At 39.7% G+C, this 17,730-nt stretch overlaps 1 protein-coding gene across 1 annotated transcript; it reads right to left on the bottom strand.

The window, feature by feature from the left end:
• Positions 1-9,052: 9,052 nt before the first annotated feature.
• On the bottom strand, positions 9,053-16,727 carry LOC147904849 (guanylate kinase 1-like). The gene is made up of 11 exons (XM_087388684.1): positions 16,504-16,727; positions 16,087-16,238; positions 12,781-12,897; positions 12,591-12,664; positions 11,903-12,035; positions 11,369-11,731; positions 11,152-11,273; positions 10,779-10,914; positions 10,537-10,597; positions 10,147-10,249; positions 9,053-10,035 (listed from the first exon to the last, which is right to left on the bottom strand). Exons 1-11 carry the CDS (start codon positions 16,643-16,645, stop codon positions 9,906-9,908), a joined length of 1,533 nt encoding a protein of 510 aa, XP_087244810.1. The 5' UTR covers positions 16,646-16,727; the 3' UTR covers positions 9,053-9,905.
• Between the last annotated feature and the right edge of the window lie 1,003 nt (positions 16,728-17,730).

The raw sequence follows: 17,730 nt of genomic DNA on the forward strand, positions 1-17,730 counted from the left end.
AGTAGTTTATTCTTTACTACAAAATCAATACAGAATGTTTCCAAATCATAAACTGAAGCATGACTATTATGACATCGTAACATTCGAGGTGTATATGATTTTTTATACAATGTATTAAAAGTGAAGTAGTAATAGTTAACATTTAAGGGTGGTTGAAATGTAGGCTTGTGTTATGCATGTATGTAGGTTATAGAGTGATCTATCCAATATGCATATGTTGTTCTGCAGTGATTATTCATGTTTGATATGTTACTCTAAATGTGATCTAGTTGTGTTCTGTATATTATTGTAATGTGATTACATTGTAATGTGTAATTGAAAGTGTTCAAAATTTCTTGTAATATATATATATGTATGTTGTTTCAAAAGTAGATGATAGCAGATCCTATAGTAATTGAAAGAATAATTTATAGTGTTTGGATGGTGGCCTGTATATGTTAAAAATTGCATATGTTTTGTGTTCTTCATTTATGTGGGTTGTTGTAATTTCAATTTCATAGTAGACAATTTTCTCAGCTTTTTCAATGGTAATGTTGTTTTGTATCAAGTGCAAGTAGAACGATTGTTAATGAATTGGAAATTTGTTGGAAGATGTGGATCATAATGCTCAGTTTTAATCTCTTAGAAACAAATGATGTCAAAGTTCATGTGTTTATGTGGCTTGTATGTCTTCTTTATATATTTGTAATGACCTAGTGTTTAAAGATTGTATGAGTATAGTCATGTCTTCATTTTGTTGGATTTTACTATAGGTTTTGCCATCTTGATTGAGTTGTCAATCTTTCCATTTCTTTGTAAACGTCTCTATCTACAAGGAGCTGTTGTTGTTGGAGTGGGTGACGTAAGGTTTTCAATTTTCTTTACACAGGGAGTGTTGTATATGCGAGACCATGCATGCAAATTCCTATTGGTGAGAAAGCTAGCTTCTCCATCATAAGGCCTTGTGCTCCATGAATTGTTCTATCTCCAACTTGGGAATTGTTGTCAAGTGAGGATGCTTATTTTAGAGGGGCCAATTTGTACTTCTCTTGTAACTCAAAATATTGGTATCCATTTGTGATTGATGGTTATGGAAGTTGTTTTGTCTTGTTTCATTTCCTATTTGTCGGTTCTGAAATTGAATCCATACAATTTCATCATTCTCATATGTGTGCATACCCATGAAAACACCATCTGCACCATTTACGTATCCATCTTGTTGATTAATGTTTCTTAACATAGTTCAACTAGCATTCCTTCCTTAGTTTGTATCATCATTCTTAGTCCATCTATTGCTTTAGGGTCTTGTAATATTTTAGATGAAATATGACTATTATTATTGAACGTATCAATTTCTTTGATGTTGTATTCTTTACCTGTTTTGCTATGTGGAATACTTTGTTGTTATGTTTGCTCATTTCAAGGTTGGTGTAGTAAAGGTGGGGGAAAGTTTGATCTTGAGTTGGTTCACAGAAGCATTGTTGGTTGAAGTACTGTATTTGTTTAGCAATGAGCATGCACTTTCTAAAAGAGTTTAGGGCTTGCATGAATTGGTTGTTGTTTTGCCGCATTGTTTTTTGAAGCTCATAACACCGGGGTTTTGTTAGCCAGTATGTGTTTGTTAGTTTTTGTTATGTATCTCTCTCTAGTTTGAATACCCAACTATCTATGACTCGTTTGGCTTGGTACAAATCTCCACAGCAAATAACATCAACATTTCCAAAGTCGTCTATGTAATTTCTTTTAAAGCTTCTCATGTAAGGTCTCTGAAATCCAAATTTCATCTTCCCACTAATGAAATCTCATCAAATACTATTATTTGCACTTGTTCATAAAGATGAATCAGTGTGTCTAGTTTTTTCCTTAAAAGGGAGGTCAAGTTTTTGGTTTGCAGTGGTAAATGTAATGCAAAGTGTATAGTGGTTCCATTTATGTTGTAAGCTACTTTTCTTTTTTAAATGGATGATTTCTTTTTTTTATCATGATGTCATCAAATAGTTGTCTTTATTCAATGTTTAAAGATTGAGTCATCTTAAAATATCAGTCGTTTTGCATGAGGATTTGTTTTTTATTAGGAACAATGAATTTATCATTCAATGGGGTATTTGATGTATGTTTTTTATGTCTAATGTAATGTCGTATGTGGGGAAGTCATTTTGTTATAAGTCATGGTTTTCATTTTTTTGGGTATCATTATTATTCATGTGCTGGATGCCATTTTCTTCTATTTTTTGTTTTTTGTTGTGATCTTATGTATATTTTCACGTTGATAATTACCATGTATTGATAGTTCATGATTCTCATCATCTTTGAAGGTGTAATACAGCAATAGTTGTTCACGATAGGTCTTTTGCCAAGCTGGACTTTACAAATTTAATTATTCTTCCTCTTTTTCTCTTTTAATTTTCGTGCTACAAATGTTGTGAGACAAAGTTATCCATATCTTTTCTTGAGCTTTTCTTCTTGTGTATTTGTTTATAATAGTCTCACATGTTATGTCTGTTGATTCAATGGGGAGATGTTGTAGCTGTTGTTTTCTTTTAAAAATGAGTGCTCTATTTTCTTGTTTATTTGTGTTTATAAAGTAGAAGTTCCTTGTTGTTCTATGTAATGGTAAAGATAAAGAAATAAAGGATACCAGTTGTGCACTCATTTGTTGTGCATGTAAAAATGTATTTAAAATTCTTTGTAATCTATCTATATGCTAATTTTATCTTGTATACATGTTTTAATTGCTTGTTGGAGGTTGCTTGTTATTATATTGTCCAATTTTTGTAATGTATAAAGTGCAATATGTCGTGGAAGAGTTTGGGTCCATAATGTATTGTATGTCCATGTTCGATTGCCACCCATAGTGTTAGTATGTATGTTGAGATGTCTACTCCAATATTGTTGATCCATTCGGCAAATGTCATACTTGTTTCAAGTTCTATGCAGTCTATATGTGTAGTAATGGTTGTGTATATTTGTTTGTAAATGTGCATTTGACTATCTGCAAGGGTGTTAGTATCATGGTTTGATGTAGTGGAGATTTAAGGTAGTGGAAGCTGCAGAGGCTGTTTTTTTTCTTATTGCATTTGGATGTGTGTTTTTTTCTTATTGCATTTGGATGTGTGTTTGTGTGTTTGGATTTCCTTAATATTTGTTGTCAAGAGGTTCTTGTTGCATGTTATGTACTTGTCAATAAAAGATGCAATCTCACCAGTTTCATGGACACCAAATATAGGTGCATTTTGTATCCACATGATGCCATGCTCATGTTGGCTTCCTCTACTTTGGAATTCTACCATGAAGAATTAGTCAAGGACATTTCCAAGTAATTCTTTGTCTTTCATTATTAGAGTAACAAATCATTAAAGCTTGTGAGTGTAATACATGCACAAATTATTGGATTATCTCTTATTAATTCTCTTATTTCAACGCTCATGTTTACTTGTATCATGTGACTTTTCTTTTTTCTTGAATATTTGGCGTGTAAACATTTTGTCAAACGTTCCCACAGTCTCTCCGTACATGATAATGCACAAACAATATTGGAGGCACTAATTGTCTCATCTTCATAAATGCATCTTTCTAGAGTTTCTCTTTGTGGTCTAGAGAAGTGTGTAGGCTCTCTTTGTGGTCTAAAGAAGTGTGTAGGTTCTCAAAGTCCTTATATCCAATTCTCAACTTTAAAATGTTTGAAATGTTGGTGTCATTTACAACTTCTTTTGCATATATTGTTTTATTTTGGAGTGCTCCTTTGCGTAAGTGCACCCAATGGATTGCATTACTTGATTAATTAGAATCTTAATTGATTTAAAGAAAAGGTTGGGTATATTCTATGAGAACTTGAGGGATGTGTGTGTTAACTCCCACTTTGCGATGTCTTGATATGTTGGTTTAGGATTTCTAGTTTTCCTTTCCAAGCCAAAGAAAGTGTTAACATAAGAGTGCACCTTTTAAGAAGGAGTTAAGAGATATGAAGAATACTTTTCTAGAAGAGAAGTATGTGAAGGAGAAGGTGATGTCCATCTTATCTATTTCACTAATGAATGCGACTTCAAAGGATGTGAGTGAAGAAATCAAAGTAGAATGGGGCTTGATTTTGATTTCAAAAAATGATGACTTTAAAAGAGTTTTTACATCAAGTCCAGAGTACAAGGACTAGTAGGAAAAATCTTAATGTGTGGGAGGGGAATCATAGAACCAAGGCATTACTTGAGATAATAGAAGAGGAATACAAGTAGGATAACTCAAGATATCTATATGCATTGGATACATACATTTGCCCCACTATAGTCACAAAGATGTCACTAGTGTGGCAGCATTATCTGAGTGTAGGTCCAAATATGGAGGATCCAAGAGCGAGCTCTAGATTTGGAGGATTAGAAGCCAATCAGTAGTAGTTCCAGGCCCAAGGGATCCAAACCTAGGGGAAGCAAGAACCAAATCTATATTCAAGGGATTAAGGAGCAAGCTCCAGACATGTCCAAAAATCTAGGAGCCATTTGGAACCAGTTCCAGATTTGAGGGATCTAGGAGCTACCTCTAGATCCAATTATCTAAGAGCCAACTCTAAATCTGAGGAATAGTTGGAGGGATTCCCACATTGCTTCTAGTGCTGCTTGGGAGTCAACCAACTAGCAAAGGGAGCATGGGGGAAGCTTTCCTCCCACATTTCTTGCATAGCCACCACCCATTCTCGGCTGCACAGAATGCTACCACCATTCCTAAGATAGACACTCCAATGTCTCTGATAAGGCCAACTACTAGGTATCCCAATTCAGCAGAGGAATGCTAGGCTAGAATCGCTAAAAATCATCAAGCTGGGTTGGCATTGGATTTTCAAAGGTTTTTTCTTATCCAACCTTGGGCAACCGGATCTTTTCCTATGAGCACTCCTCACGAATCCGAAGGTATAGATCCAAATTTGGATAAGAAACATGTTGACTTGCAAGTCAACTTAGAAAGACAACCATGCTAGCAACAACGTCTTGATTAGTCTCTTTGAACAATCTTTTGCTATTACAATCTTTTATAGCTTCAAGATGGTTCCATTGATGATGTAACTATCATGAGATCTATAGCAACTAAAAGGTCTAGGTATAAATTAGAGTCTAAGAGCCTTTGAAAAAAAAAAGTATTGCAAATACTATGAGTATTGTATGACTAAAATTTGTGCTACTTTAATTACTTCTTGGCTTGTGCTCTAGGCTGGATTGATGGATGCATCATAAGTGTGCATCAAAATGCTTGGCATATGATGATATCTCTAATATTCTAGACTTAAGGAGGTGCTCCACATGTGAATGAATACATAGCATATTGTCTCTTGGGTAGTTGGCAACAATGCAAGGTGTGATGTCTTCAAAATGTTAACAATGGGTCTCGCCTCTAGGGTTGATCTTGTGAATAAAATGCAAAAAGTTGGTATTTGGATAAATTTTGTGCCTTTATGGATCGTTCTTGTAGATGGAAAAGAAAGGTTTTGGAGTCCAACCTTTTGAGGGGAAGGCAATTCAAACTATCTACAATGGTGATTCGGATATTGTAAATCCAGACATATAAAGTTCTTGCATATCACACTAGGAGCAAAAAATAAGTCATCACACATGTATTTGCATCAAGCTGAAATTTCAAGAGGATCATAAGACTATGTAGGTTGTGGAAAAATGCACCATCAAGAGAAGCTACCAAGAAAGAATCGAAAGCTGATGCGAGAATGAACATGTTATAAAGAATGAGATTCTAGATTCTTTGTTTGCAAACTCAGATTCATTGGTGACACATGCACATATCCATTAGGGTACAAATCTCTGTATAGATTGAAATTTAATGTAATGAAATTGCTTGCATAAATTTTTGATGGAGTCATTAGGAATCATGATCTATTTTTTCTTTCAAGAAGTAGGGGACCAATATGCAATACCTAAGACAAACCTTGTAGAAAATGTCCATGAAATTTCGAAATATTATATTGGTAGTAGAGAATCAAAAGAAAAATATTCGACTGCATGAAACTTGAATTATTGACATGATGACATTCGTCTTGCAATCATTGCACTATAATGGATTCTTGAAAGGAGGACAAGTGTTGTGTGGTCCATGACTAGATGAGATTCAAAGAGAGTGCTTCAAGGAGAAAAACCTCATGCATTGCCTAGGAATTTGTAGGGGAAAGAGTAGGGGGAGAACAATCTGGGGAGAAAAGTCCTCAAAGTATGGTGTGAGTAGCCAAAGGGTGCGAGCCGGGTGGGGTTTCGAGGACTTTCAGATCGAAAAGTCTAACTTAGGGCCTTTTCCCATGTGGAGGGCTAGAGGGAGAGTTAAATAATTAACCCTTGATCAAAACATTGATTGTGAGCAATATGATTTAAGGGATTCATGTGGGTGAGCACGTGCTAAACGAATTGTGGGCAAATTTGGAAATCAAGAGGTCATATTCCTTCTATGAAAGTGCCATCATCAGATGGTTGTGATTAAATGTCAATTGACCCCAGCACTTTATGTAGCAAGTTAAGTAACCACCAGTGCTATCCAGTTTGGAAGAGGGGGGGGGGGGGGGGGGGGGAAGATGCCTTCATGGGACACTAAGAACAATGAGATGAGAAGCATGGGGCTTCTAACTCTGTATTGGTTAGGGAATGTAATACCCATCACCTTGAGTATATGTCCATGATTAGTCAAGTAGCTAGACAATAGTCACAAGCTAGGAGCTCTCAAGAAGTTAAGTAATAGAGACACATGTAAACGAGGCCCTGTGCACTATAAGTAAAACAAAGCCTCACATTAACGTCCCCATGCTGGGGTATAGGCTGCTTGTCTTTGTCTAATAATGCATGTGTGACAACTTGGCCAATCTGTTGAGAGATCTGCTGACCAATCTATTGTCCCAACTATAGAAATGTACCCTGGAGCATGGAGGAGAATGCCTCAAGGAATTGAGCATGCACAGCTTGAGATGTAGGAGAGAGAGGCTGAATGGTAGGAACATCTGTACCAACAGTGGATGCATCCACTATGGAAGGCATATGCTCATGCTCGCCGAGCAGCCTTATCACTATCATGTCGTGACCCTTCAACATGAGTGACATTCTTGGGTGCCATGGTGAATTGTCATGGGAGAGTGGAAGCCCAAATGTAGCTAGCTTTCTACAAGAAAATCCCAAGCGGGCAGATACGGTTGCCCCCACAAGCCAGTACGATGCAAGCAAAGAAAGAAGCTGACTCAAAGAAATAGGTTGCAGAAACTTACTGCAATGAGCACTTGATACAGTGTATAGAACCACAAAAGTTCCGATGGAGAAGCTCGAAGGAATGTCGACAAAGCAGCTTCAAAATGACTCCAAACGGGCTGTGCAAGGCCGTAAAAAGAGGCTAGCAAAACCCAATCTTTGTCACCTATTTTTTGGGGGGGGGGGCGAAGATCCTGGGTCACGTAGGACAGTTAGGATTCTGACCTAAAGACCTCTAGGACAATTAAGCATTAGTTAGTCCAACCTAACCTTGCCATGACTTAACCTAACCTTGGTTAGATTGAACTACCCCTACCTAATCTAACGTAACCCCGACAGACTAACCTAATAAGGAATAACCTATGCTAAGGTTGCATTGGTTGTGGCTTGGTCCTCGATTGGGTGCTCTTGGTCTGCAATTCAAAGGGGTGCAATCTCTCAGCTTCTATCATTTCGATGTAATTGGTCATGCAAGGGGAGCTTCCCGAAGTACTCTTTCTGGGCAAACAATTGAGCCAATAGCTATCTCTGCAACAGTTGTAGTGGCATGGGCTACCGTAGGTGCAATCCACTCCTTGGCCACTCCAACGTCAATGAGTCGTAAGCTTTTGGCGTGGCGTCTATAGTATCTATTGCTCCTGTGTTTCCTTGTACGTACAGGTCACTAGGTTGTCTTGCAATTAGATATTGTCTATGCGTCAAGCTCTTAGTCTACCGTCGGGCTTGTGCTATCTCTAGGCTTGCATGGTCCTTGCGTTATGGAAGGCCTAGGATGAAGGTGAGAAGGGGAAAGCAATGGTGTGCCAGAGTCGGTGGTAGGGGGACAGATTAGAGAAAGGGGGAGTGAGGAAAGGAATGGAGAGAGATGAAGGGAGAGAAGGAAGAAGGGATAGGAGAGAGAGGAAAAGGTGGGAAGGGGGGGGAGAGAGAGAGAGAGAGAGAAGGGGGGGGGGGGATTGACGGTGAGAGAGTAAGTAGGAGAGTAGATAGATTAGATGTCACATCAAAGTGCTACAAGAGTGGAGGTCTTGGAGTTATATAGTCCCCTCACTAAAGCATCCCTAAATTAAACCCCTTTTCCCCTTCATTACAAAATGAGAATGATTAGAGGATGATTATTAGATAATTACTAGTAAAGGTGAGATACCCAAAAAATATCGTTTTGTGAAAATTAAGATGCTAGCTTGTGGCATGGGTTCAATGACATCAACAGGACCCCTTGACATCAAGAGCTCGGAAGCTTGAAGCTCATTGCAAACAACCTCATTTCCCACTATGGCATGATTTGAGGCCATTGAGGGGTGCCGACATGCCTCATATCATGCCGTAGTGCAAACCAACCTTGAATTTTTAGTTGTAAACCATGAACTTAGGCTGCTATGCATAAGGTCTAGATTGTATAACCATGGAAATGTTTTTTCATTTGTTTAACTTTTCACTTGATAAAGAATGGTTCTTCCCTCATCCCGATGGCAATGCACAAGGGCATGTGCGTGCGTCCACCCACACACCTGTATGTATGTCCACACATGTACATATATATGCATAGATAGGAGCATGTTGTAAGGCCAAAAGGCCCTGATTAAACTCCAAACTGTCCATGCCTAGTCTTGGACAGCCCCCACTCAGAGCTTCATGCATAGCCAAGACCACTCGCTGTGATATCACTGCAGTCTGCGCATCATCAAAACTTGATGCAGACCACATGAACCAGATATGCCCACTTTACATTCATAAAATGATGTCCAGAATGCTGGGTTTCTGTCTCTCTAGCTAAACGACAGACAGCCATGAGAGGCTAGTAGTAAAGCAGAGATATCAACAGAAGAACTGAATTAGGTCCTCAAAGTTCAGAACAGATTTGACACTGAAAGACTGTTGACTTCATGCTATGCTACCGACCAAGATGACCTTTCATTAACGAATAAGCTTGAAATTCATTTCCAGAATCCTGTCTCATGTCAAACTGGGCTGAGATTACTCCAGCACAGAGAGAGAGAGAGAGAGAGAGAGAGAGAGAGTTCATCTCTGCTAACAAGGAGGGATTCAAAATGACTGCCCAATTTGGAGCCTGCTCTATTGCCAAAAAATGAACTGAAATGGGTACAAAAAGAGAGGAAGCCAGCTCTTTCCTTGTGCTTTGCTCTACTATCAGTCATTTATTCATCAGATTTTAACAGCAGCACTCGTCTGCTATGTTCTCCATTCATGACTGTCAAAGAGGAACCTCAAAACAACGGCCCTTCTTCGCAGAGTAACTGACAGCATGCGCAATTTCTGACAGCACTGAGCAATATGTATTTCATCAAAACTCCACCTTGACAACTGCCACTGCAATTTTGAAAGCTTAAACAATTTGTGATTGACTTTGAATGGAAACAGCTCATGGCCGTTCTGTGACTTCTGAAGCTTCCTTCCAAGTGAGCATCTGAGTTGCTTGATAACTTTTTCTTGCAAAGACTCCATTCTCCATTAAAATTGTCTTACCAGACTTGCCAATTTCACCCTTCAATGAAATGCACCCAAAACTTGTACCCATTTATATCGTCCCGTTAAAATCAAAGAAAAGCCACATTCCTTTCTGGGAAAATTGGCTGATTTGTATAGCTATAATTTTCTCCGATGCTCTTAAGGGCATGTCAAAATCCTCCATGCCATATGCGTGATTTTGTATTCCCTTATCACTAAAATGATGCTAGGACTCTTCATTTACTGTACAGAGAATACAGGTTGCATGACACCATTTGACGTTTCCCACTTTGAATCCAGAGCAAAACATTTCAATCCGGTGCTCCTGCCCGGAGCCCCACCAGTAAGATTTGAGACATCAAGCTCAATTCTGCACATAGCAGACAAGGGGCGTCATTTGGTTGAAATACCAAAGAAGACCAATATCTTCATTTCAATCAACCTACCTTACTATACAGGGAAGTACAAAGCAAGGTCTTACAAATTCCTAGATGGACTCCCATTAGCTGTTCCACCATATATGTAAACACGCTGGCCGGTGAGTGTTGCAGAATGTCCACACCTGGGCTGCAATTCTACTACACCTTTGCAAAGTCATGCAGATATTTCAATTCAACTTCAATCATAACTTCAATTCCTTAAGGTGAGAGAAGGCAGGCTGAAAACAAAATCAAATCCATTCCAACACAAGCAGTGTTCTGGGCATAGTGCACACCAAGGCACACTGATAAGAAAACACATTCAATCCAAGACGATGTATTGTGCAAAGCTACTGACTATGGCAAAATCCAAATTTACATAATTTAACAAAACAAAACAGGATGAAATTATTAATATTGTTTGAAATGCAAGCCAAGTGCAAGGTATGTACCTGGCTCCTCGGAACCATTTTGTGATACATCTGACTTTGTACCCTCCAGCCCAAGCAACCTCTGCATCTCCAGGGAAGACAAGCAAACCTTCATGAACATCCTCGTTTAAAATCTTCAAGACAAAAATCGTCAATCAATGAATAGTCGATTTCAATGCTGTGACAGTCATGAACTCTAAGAATCTGGTATAATCAAGCTAGATAGATAGGTGTAAAAATAACAAATTTATTGCCGCTCCAACCTTAATGTCTAGATAGCATTGCTCCAAGTCATCATTCACAACGTAATGATTGAAGAGAGATGAGTTTTTCCCTTGTTCAAGTTCTGCCTTCGCATTTCTAAGTCTCTTCTGGATTTGCTCTTCTGTTTCTGTTCCCCTGGATCATAGACATCAAACATACTATAAAATCAGAGCCCAGGGAAAAGCACTCTTCTTTCAATGTCTTTTGAAACAAATACAATGACTGAGTCCCTGCCATTATTGTGTGCCTCCCTCTACCCACACAACTTTAAATCATAATTTTGTTGTGACTTCTTGAAAACCTGTCGTCGTCCACTTGAAGAAGGCACAAAAACCTAACTGAGTCTATTTAACAATTTTTTAGTGTCCTCACCTTCCTCTAAGCCGACATTCCAGTTGCTCAAATGAGGGTGGTGCAATAAAGATGAACAAAGCATCTAAGCAGCTCTTCTTGACTGCTTGAGCCCCTTGAACATCAATGTCTAAGATACATCTCTGCACACAATATCTAGTTTATTCCTTTGCAATACAATGAAGTTGCAAATTTTAATATAGACACTTCTTGACAACATGAAAGTCAAGCCACTCACCTTGCCTTCATCTGCTACGGCTTCAACTGCAGCAATGCTTGTCCCATACAGATTGCCATGCACATCTGCAGATTCCAGGAACTTGCCCTCCCGAATCGCTCGTTCCATATTATCTCTTTCTATAAAGTGGTAATGTACACCATTTTTCTCTTTCTCTCTCGGTAACCGAGTTGTGTGACTCACAGAGAATCCAAATATGCTAGGAAAGTCCTTCATAAGCCTACTTATCAAGGTACCTTTACCCACACCGGAAGGACCACAGATGACTACTGGCTGAGGCATGCTGCCAAGAATCCCTTTGCTCCATGCTACTACATCCTTCCCAAGCAATCGCCGTTGTGATCTGACAAAGGGAGTGTCCACCTAGTTCAAGAAGGCGGATAATCAGAGCCTTCCTGAGATGATCAGAGCTATAAAGGAGAAAACATGCTTTACTTCAGGTCAAAGGCATCCAGATGCAAACAGTGGTGTTGGTCACAAAAACTGGGCAACTCAACAGACAGTTGTTAGTCTACAGAAAGAAAAAGCTCTTACTTCAAGGAACCAGATCATATCTTGAGGTATATCACTGTTACCCCCAAAAACAAGAATTCTTTCTCCATTGAGCAACACAGCAGAATGACCACAGCGGGGTGCAGGTGGAGTACCCAATACTCTCGGGGTTATCCTGGACAAAATGATCTTATAAGGCAACTATATACCTAGCCAATTAAATTTAGTAAAATCAACTTTCCAATGGAAAAAATAAATCTAAGGCCAACAAATAAACTAACAGACATGTAGAAAGAATGCTTCAACAGCAAGGGCAGCATCGAAGGGAGGAGAAAACAGCACAACAACGGAAGTGTAGAGAAGAATCAGAACGAAATAGAAATGTGCAAAGAAAGATAATAGGGGCAAGCAAGGATGAAGGACCAATGCCCAATGCTACAGTAGTAAAGCTGGTTGGAAAACAATAGATCATCTGAGAGAAGCCAGGTGTGGAGTCTGATCAATCGAGCATGAACATTGAACCAAGGAGAGCATTCTAGGTAGTCACTGAAAGTACTAACATACGTCCCATGAACGCAATAAAACTCAAGTATGGAGGAAAGCATCATCTCAAGCATGACACTTCCATTTGTATCAGGCAAGTGAAACAACAAGGAATACACAAACAATGAAGTTACATGAAAATAAATATTTTAAATTTGGTGTACTATACTTTTAGCTTGAAACTTACCATTTTCCAGTGCTTGTGTCAAGTAGCTGCACATCATTTAAGTGTTTCCCTTGTCTAATGCCACCAAAGACAAACTGAAAAAAAAGACAAATAAATAAATAAATAACAGTGATGTTATTCAGACTCACCTCCGAAAAGGGAATAAGGCATATGATTACAAGCAGCTCAGATTATAGAAGATAAGGCATACCAGTTTATTTCCAACTGCTGTCGCTGTATGATAAGACCTGGATTCAGAAACTTCACTAGGAACAAAAAGAGAATAATCATGCAGTTTCTTTTCCAGAGTATAGATATGAAGGCGATCCTGAACCACAGAAAAATCTGCACTTAGTTTTTCAAACAATGCTGCAAAAGAAAGTGCTCTAGTTGAAATTTATTTTGAAAGTTTGCAAGCACACAGAAAGGCAAATTGCACGCTCAGCCATCAGGCATCTCTGCTGGTACAGCATCTATGAAGCAGGTTTGAGACTTTGTGAACATGCTTTCCAGGAAGTTTTACATATTGAGCTCTTAGGCACAGTCACACTCTCGGCACCTGTCACTGGACAAGCACCTTGAACATAAGGGCAAGCGGGTCAGGGGGGACAAAATTTTAGAAGGCCTTCTTAATTAAGCCAACCTATAGCTATAGGGCAAGATTACTTTTTCACCCAAGTATCCCTAATTAAAATATTTGCTTTACAGCTAACCTTGCACTCTTTCTTGAAGTTCTGCACTTTGGCCATCTAGCCTTCCTCGAATTGTTTCTTTTCAGTCGCCCTACACCTCTCCTGAAGGCAACCATAGAATATCCCAACCCTGTGAAATTTCCAAACTCTGATTGCAACAAGTGATTGGAGGCTGATTTCTTGTGCCAATTGTGCAAAAAAAGCACAATGTTGACGTGATTGTGTAGGCTGAGGTCCCATCATTGATTCCTACCAAACAGATCAAGTTTGGAGCACAACTTGTATGCTATGTGTTTCGTTGCTTTGAGTTATTTACTTTTCATTTTATGTTGAAAGGATTGCCAGCTTGTTTCTAAAATTCAAATTGATTGTTGTGATAACAGTGGACCTTCACTGTTCATCTCTGGCACTGCCACGCAAGCAACCAATTGCTGGCCTCAATTACTCGTACACAAAGGCAAGATAGGAAATTCTCTTGCTATCCCTTTCACATCAACAAACTGGGCACACAAAAAAAGAGCGCACGCAGTGAGCTCGAACAATTGATAGGGTACCAGAGATGACCTTTAATTGGTTATTGTACATTGTGTTCAGTAATCACCTTTCACACTTCTTACAGCAGGTTTGACGTCTTCTTGTGCTCTCCCAAATCTGCATTTTCTTGCATTTCACCCTTGGAATAGCTCCATTACTTATGAAAAGTGTCTGTCAGAAAATAAGGATCAACTCCTCCCCATATAATGACAGGGAAGAGTGATACTTCACTCAGTTATGGTTTGGGTTGCCACACCTCAATAGCTCTATTACTTATGAAAAGTGTCTGTCAGAAAATAAGGATCAACTCCTCCCCATATAACAAGAGGGAAGAGTGATACTTCACTCAGTTACGGTTTGGGTTGCCACACCTCACCCACCATGGGGCATGCATGTGAGGTCACATGGGCAGTTGTAGAGGCTGCCACATGGTCAGATTTAAGCCTGCATGGGCGGCTTCAAGGCATTACTATGGCTGCCATGTAGGCAGTAAGTCGGGCTGCAAGGGGGCAGCAGATCCACATTGGGTCTGGCTGCAATATGGGCAGCCAGGCATGAGGGCTGGGTGGCCCAGCATTGGGGCTGGAAAGGCAGGCTGAAAAGGGGTTTCTGTAGCCCTGGAGGGGCCTGTTTTAGAAGGCCAACCCTTCATGGGCCACCAGACACAACCATGTGGAAGCCTGCTGGCTGTTCATGTGGCTGTCCATATAGTCATTAGAACTTCCCACTCTCCTCTCAGATATTTCGCCCACATGGCGGCCCTCTCAAGCCCACATCTGTTGCAGGTGTCAAGCCCCCATGCCTCATTTGAGGGCTCACAAGTCGAGCAGTGACTCTTCTAACCCCAACATTCTTTTCAAGTTGGTTGAGACTTACCTTCTTTTCTCTTTCGATTTATTTTCTCTTTCAATAATTTGGTTCTCTCCATTGCCACATTCAGATGATCCCTGGCTTCCCTCTCAGGCTATGGGGACAGAGGGCAGAGACAAAGAGGTTTTAAGGTTCATCTACTACTTTGGCAGAGTAAGCCTCTCCCAAATTTCTTTCTAATTTTGCAGCTAGAGGTTGTGTTAAAGGTTCAAGACTGAAAAAGTAATACGACTACCTTTTCTCTTTCTTTCTTTCTTTCTTTCTTTCTTCTTTCCAGGGAGACCATTAACGTACTTATAATGTTGGTTGAGTAATGAATGGAGGACAATTCACGACCATGACTCTGCACCATGTCCACATGTTGGAAAACTACATTTTTGACAATCAGGGCTTCCTTGTACTGCGCCAGTCTCATTTTTCCATACCTCTTTTATTGGTAATGTCGGCAGATAGCATTTGTACATCTCTTAATGGGAAGAAGCTTAGATGCTTTGGGTTCAATTTTCAATTCACTTGTGTTTATGTGCTTGATCTCCTTGTGCACCTACATATGAAGTTCTAAACAAGATAATTGTTCCTCGAAAGCAGATCAGAGAAGAAGATCTTACGAAGACGACCTTCATAACTGACCACGGCCACTTCAAAGTATTTCATGAGATAAGCAAGTACTGACCAAGCTTAAGCAAGATTCGAGAATAAAGTCGTAAAAGTTGGATATAATTATTCATTCGGGTAAATGGAATGGAACAAAGCATGGAAGGATTGGAATTAGTTCAGAGCGTAAATCGAAGTCCTGGTGTGCCAATTTGCTAGTTGGTGAAAAGTTAGTGAATGCTCGACGGTGTCAAGAATAATGCCAAAATTTCCCAAATAACAAATGCAAAAGCTTATGATGCAGCTTCTTCCATGCGCCTGGGCTTTCATGGCTTTCATTACCTTGAAGATAGAATTTTGAGCAAACAATTGTTGAAATAACACATACTAAAAACAGGGGAATCCGAAGGTGGGTGGACTGCATTGTACAAGGTGAGGCCATCTAAGTCTCAAAGATGACACCAATCATTGAAACATATAGGGCCCTGATGCTCAAAACATTTGATTACACTACTGAAAATCGAGACTAAAGGTATACAGGGCCTCATAGTGACCGTTTCTTCTTAGATTACGTGGTTCAATTTATGTTTCAAGACATGATGCTTTACTTGGAACTGCTGTTTCCCTTTCTAACGTTTCCCGAAAGCTCAAATGCCAAAATGGACCCAGCCCATTGCATGTCGTGAAGTCAGACCGGTATTGGCAATGCATAGAATAAACCAGGAAAGGCATCATATTGGTGACACATTACGGGCCAGATCGAATACGACTCACAATGAAAGGCCCCGTTAAAATAAAGCTGAAGACGAAGCACAGAAATGGCGCACCTCTTCTTCAAAAGAAACCAAGCGAGGCCGAATCTGCGCCAAGGCATATTGAGCGATATCTTTGTAATCATCCGGTTCCATTTTGGCAAGATCTTGGGCAAATTCCTGGAGCAACTGACGGAAAGCGTTCAAGGAGACCTCATCCGAAACCACTGCAATAGCGCGAACATCACCAGAAAACTACCATCAAAGATACAAAGAGATCGCGCAAGTTAATTGCCATCTCTATCAGATTCAAGAGATAGTGAATAGGCGCAATTAACAGAGAGCCAGAGCATGATAAAATGCGCAATGCAAGCTGACGCAGCAGGAAGGGCAGAGTGAGGTGACGTCGAAATGAGCAAGGGAGCTAGGCGATAGGAGATCGCGGATAGGAAGGAGAAATTGAGGCGAATGAGGGAGGGGGAGGAAGCTTACGGTGGTCAATGAAGGCCTTAGCGTGGGCGACATTATTGGTGGACATGATGGAAGAGAGGAGAAGCTGATATTGTTCGATTTTTTGGCGGTGATCGGGGATGGAAGAAGCGGAGAGGAGGGATCTATGGAAGTCAGAAGCCATGGAGAAGAAGAAGAAGAATTTGCAAGCTGATTGCAACTGTGAGATTGGCTATGGCGATGAGTAGCACACCCCCCCTGAAGAAGAAGATGATGATGAAGAAGACGAAGAATACAACACAGTTTGCAGGCTTTTTATCGTTAACCTCTTCATTAGCCTTTAATCTTTTTTCTTTATTAGCTTAACCTCTTTTTTTAATTACCCTTCCCTTTTGCCATTCGCTTAGCTTACCCTTTTTGGGATTTTACCCTTCTCATCATTAGTTTAAACCTTTGCCTCTTGCCTTTAGCTTTCCCTTCTTATGTTGCTTTATTATACCCGATGCCTTTTCATTAGATATTGCCTATGCCGATGACATGCACACACAACCCCGTGATGAAGAAGAAGATGGAGATGAGCTGCGAGGGGAAGCCAATACAGTTTGCAAGCTTTTTATGCTTAATCTCTTGATTAGCTTAATCTCTCGAGTAGCTTAACCTTAACTTCTTCCGATAGCTTAATCTTTTTTATTAATCTTTTGCTTACATTGTGTCATTAGCTTAATCTTTTTAACTGATCTTTTCGATTAACCTTAAATTGCGCCATTAGCTTAACCTTTTTGGAATTAACCTTTTGATTAGCTTACCCTTAACCTATGACATTAGCTTAACCTCGATATGTTACTACATTATCCCGTGCCTTTTCATTACATACTATCCTTTGCCATTACCTTAACCTTGATATCATCATGTGCCTTTTCATGAGATATTATCCTTTGCCATTGCCTTAACCTCGATATTACCTTGCGCCTTTTCATTAGGGTATGCTTGACTTTGCCTCTCGTTTGATTGACCCAATGCATTTGGGTGACAGATTCTTATTTGACAAGAATTGCAAGCTAGTGAATTCACGTGCCCTTGGGTCATATAGAAATTCTGTCTCAATCTCGACGCACATAAAGTGGAAAGCCCACCTTGTTCGTTTTCACGTTAGTTGCCTCCATTAGCTTGATCTTGTTGATGTACAAGATTGGTCATGCTATGAAGCTTTGGTGCGTCTTACTATCAAGCTAACACTTTTGGTGGACCAAAACCATACAACAGCAAATG

The sequence above is a fragment of the Dipteris shenzhenensis genome, chromosome 2 (genome assembly GCF_047967505.1).
Source record: "Dipteris shenzhenensis isolate YYH24624 ecotype China chromosome 2, Dip_SZ_1.0, whole genome shotgun sequence".
Classification (NCBI taxonomy): Eukaryota; Viridiplantae; Streptophyta; class Polypodiopsida; order Gleicheniales; family Dipteridaceae; genus Dipteris; species Dipteris shenzhenensis.

Bases quoted from the DNA above. Each gene is read 5' to 3' on its own strand.
- LOC147904849 (XM_087388684.1), bottom strand. From the start codon at position 16,645: ATGGCTTCTGACTTCCATAGATCCCTCCTCTCCGCTTCTTCCATCCCC. The intron at 12,665-12,780 runs GTATGCCTTATC...CTTTTTTTTCAG, and splicing joins CAGCAGTTGGAAATAAACTG to TTTGTCTTTGGTGGCATTAG. The intron at 10,036-10,146 runs GTAAGACCTTGC...TGCTATGTGCAG, and splicing joins GGGAGTCCATCTAGGAATTT to AATTGAGCTTGATGTCTCAA.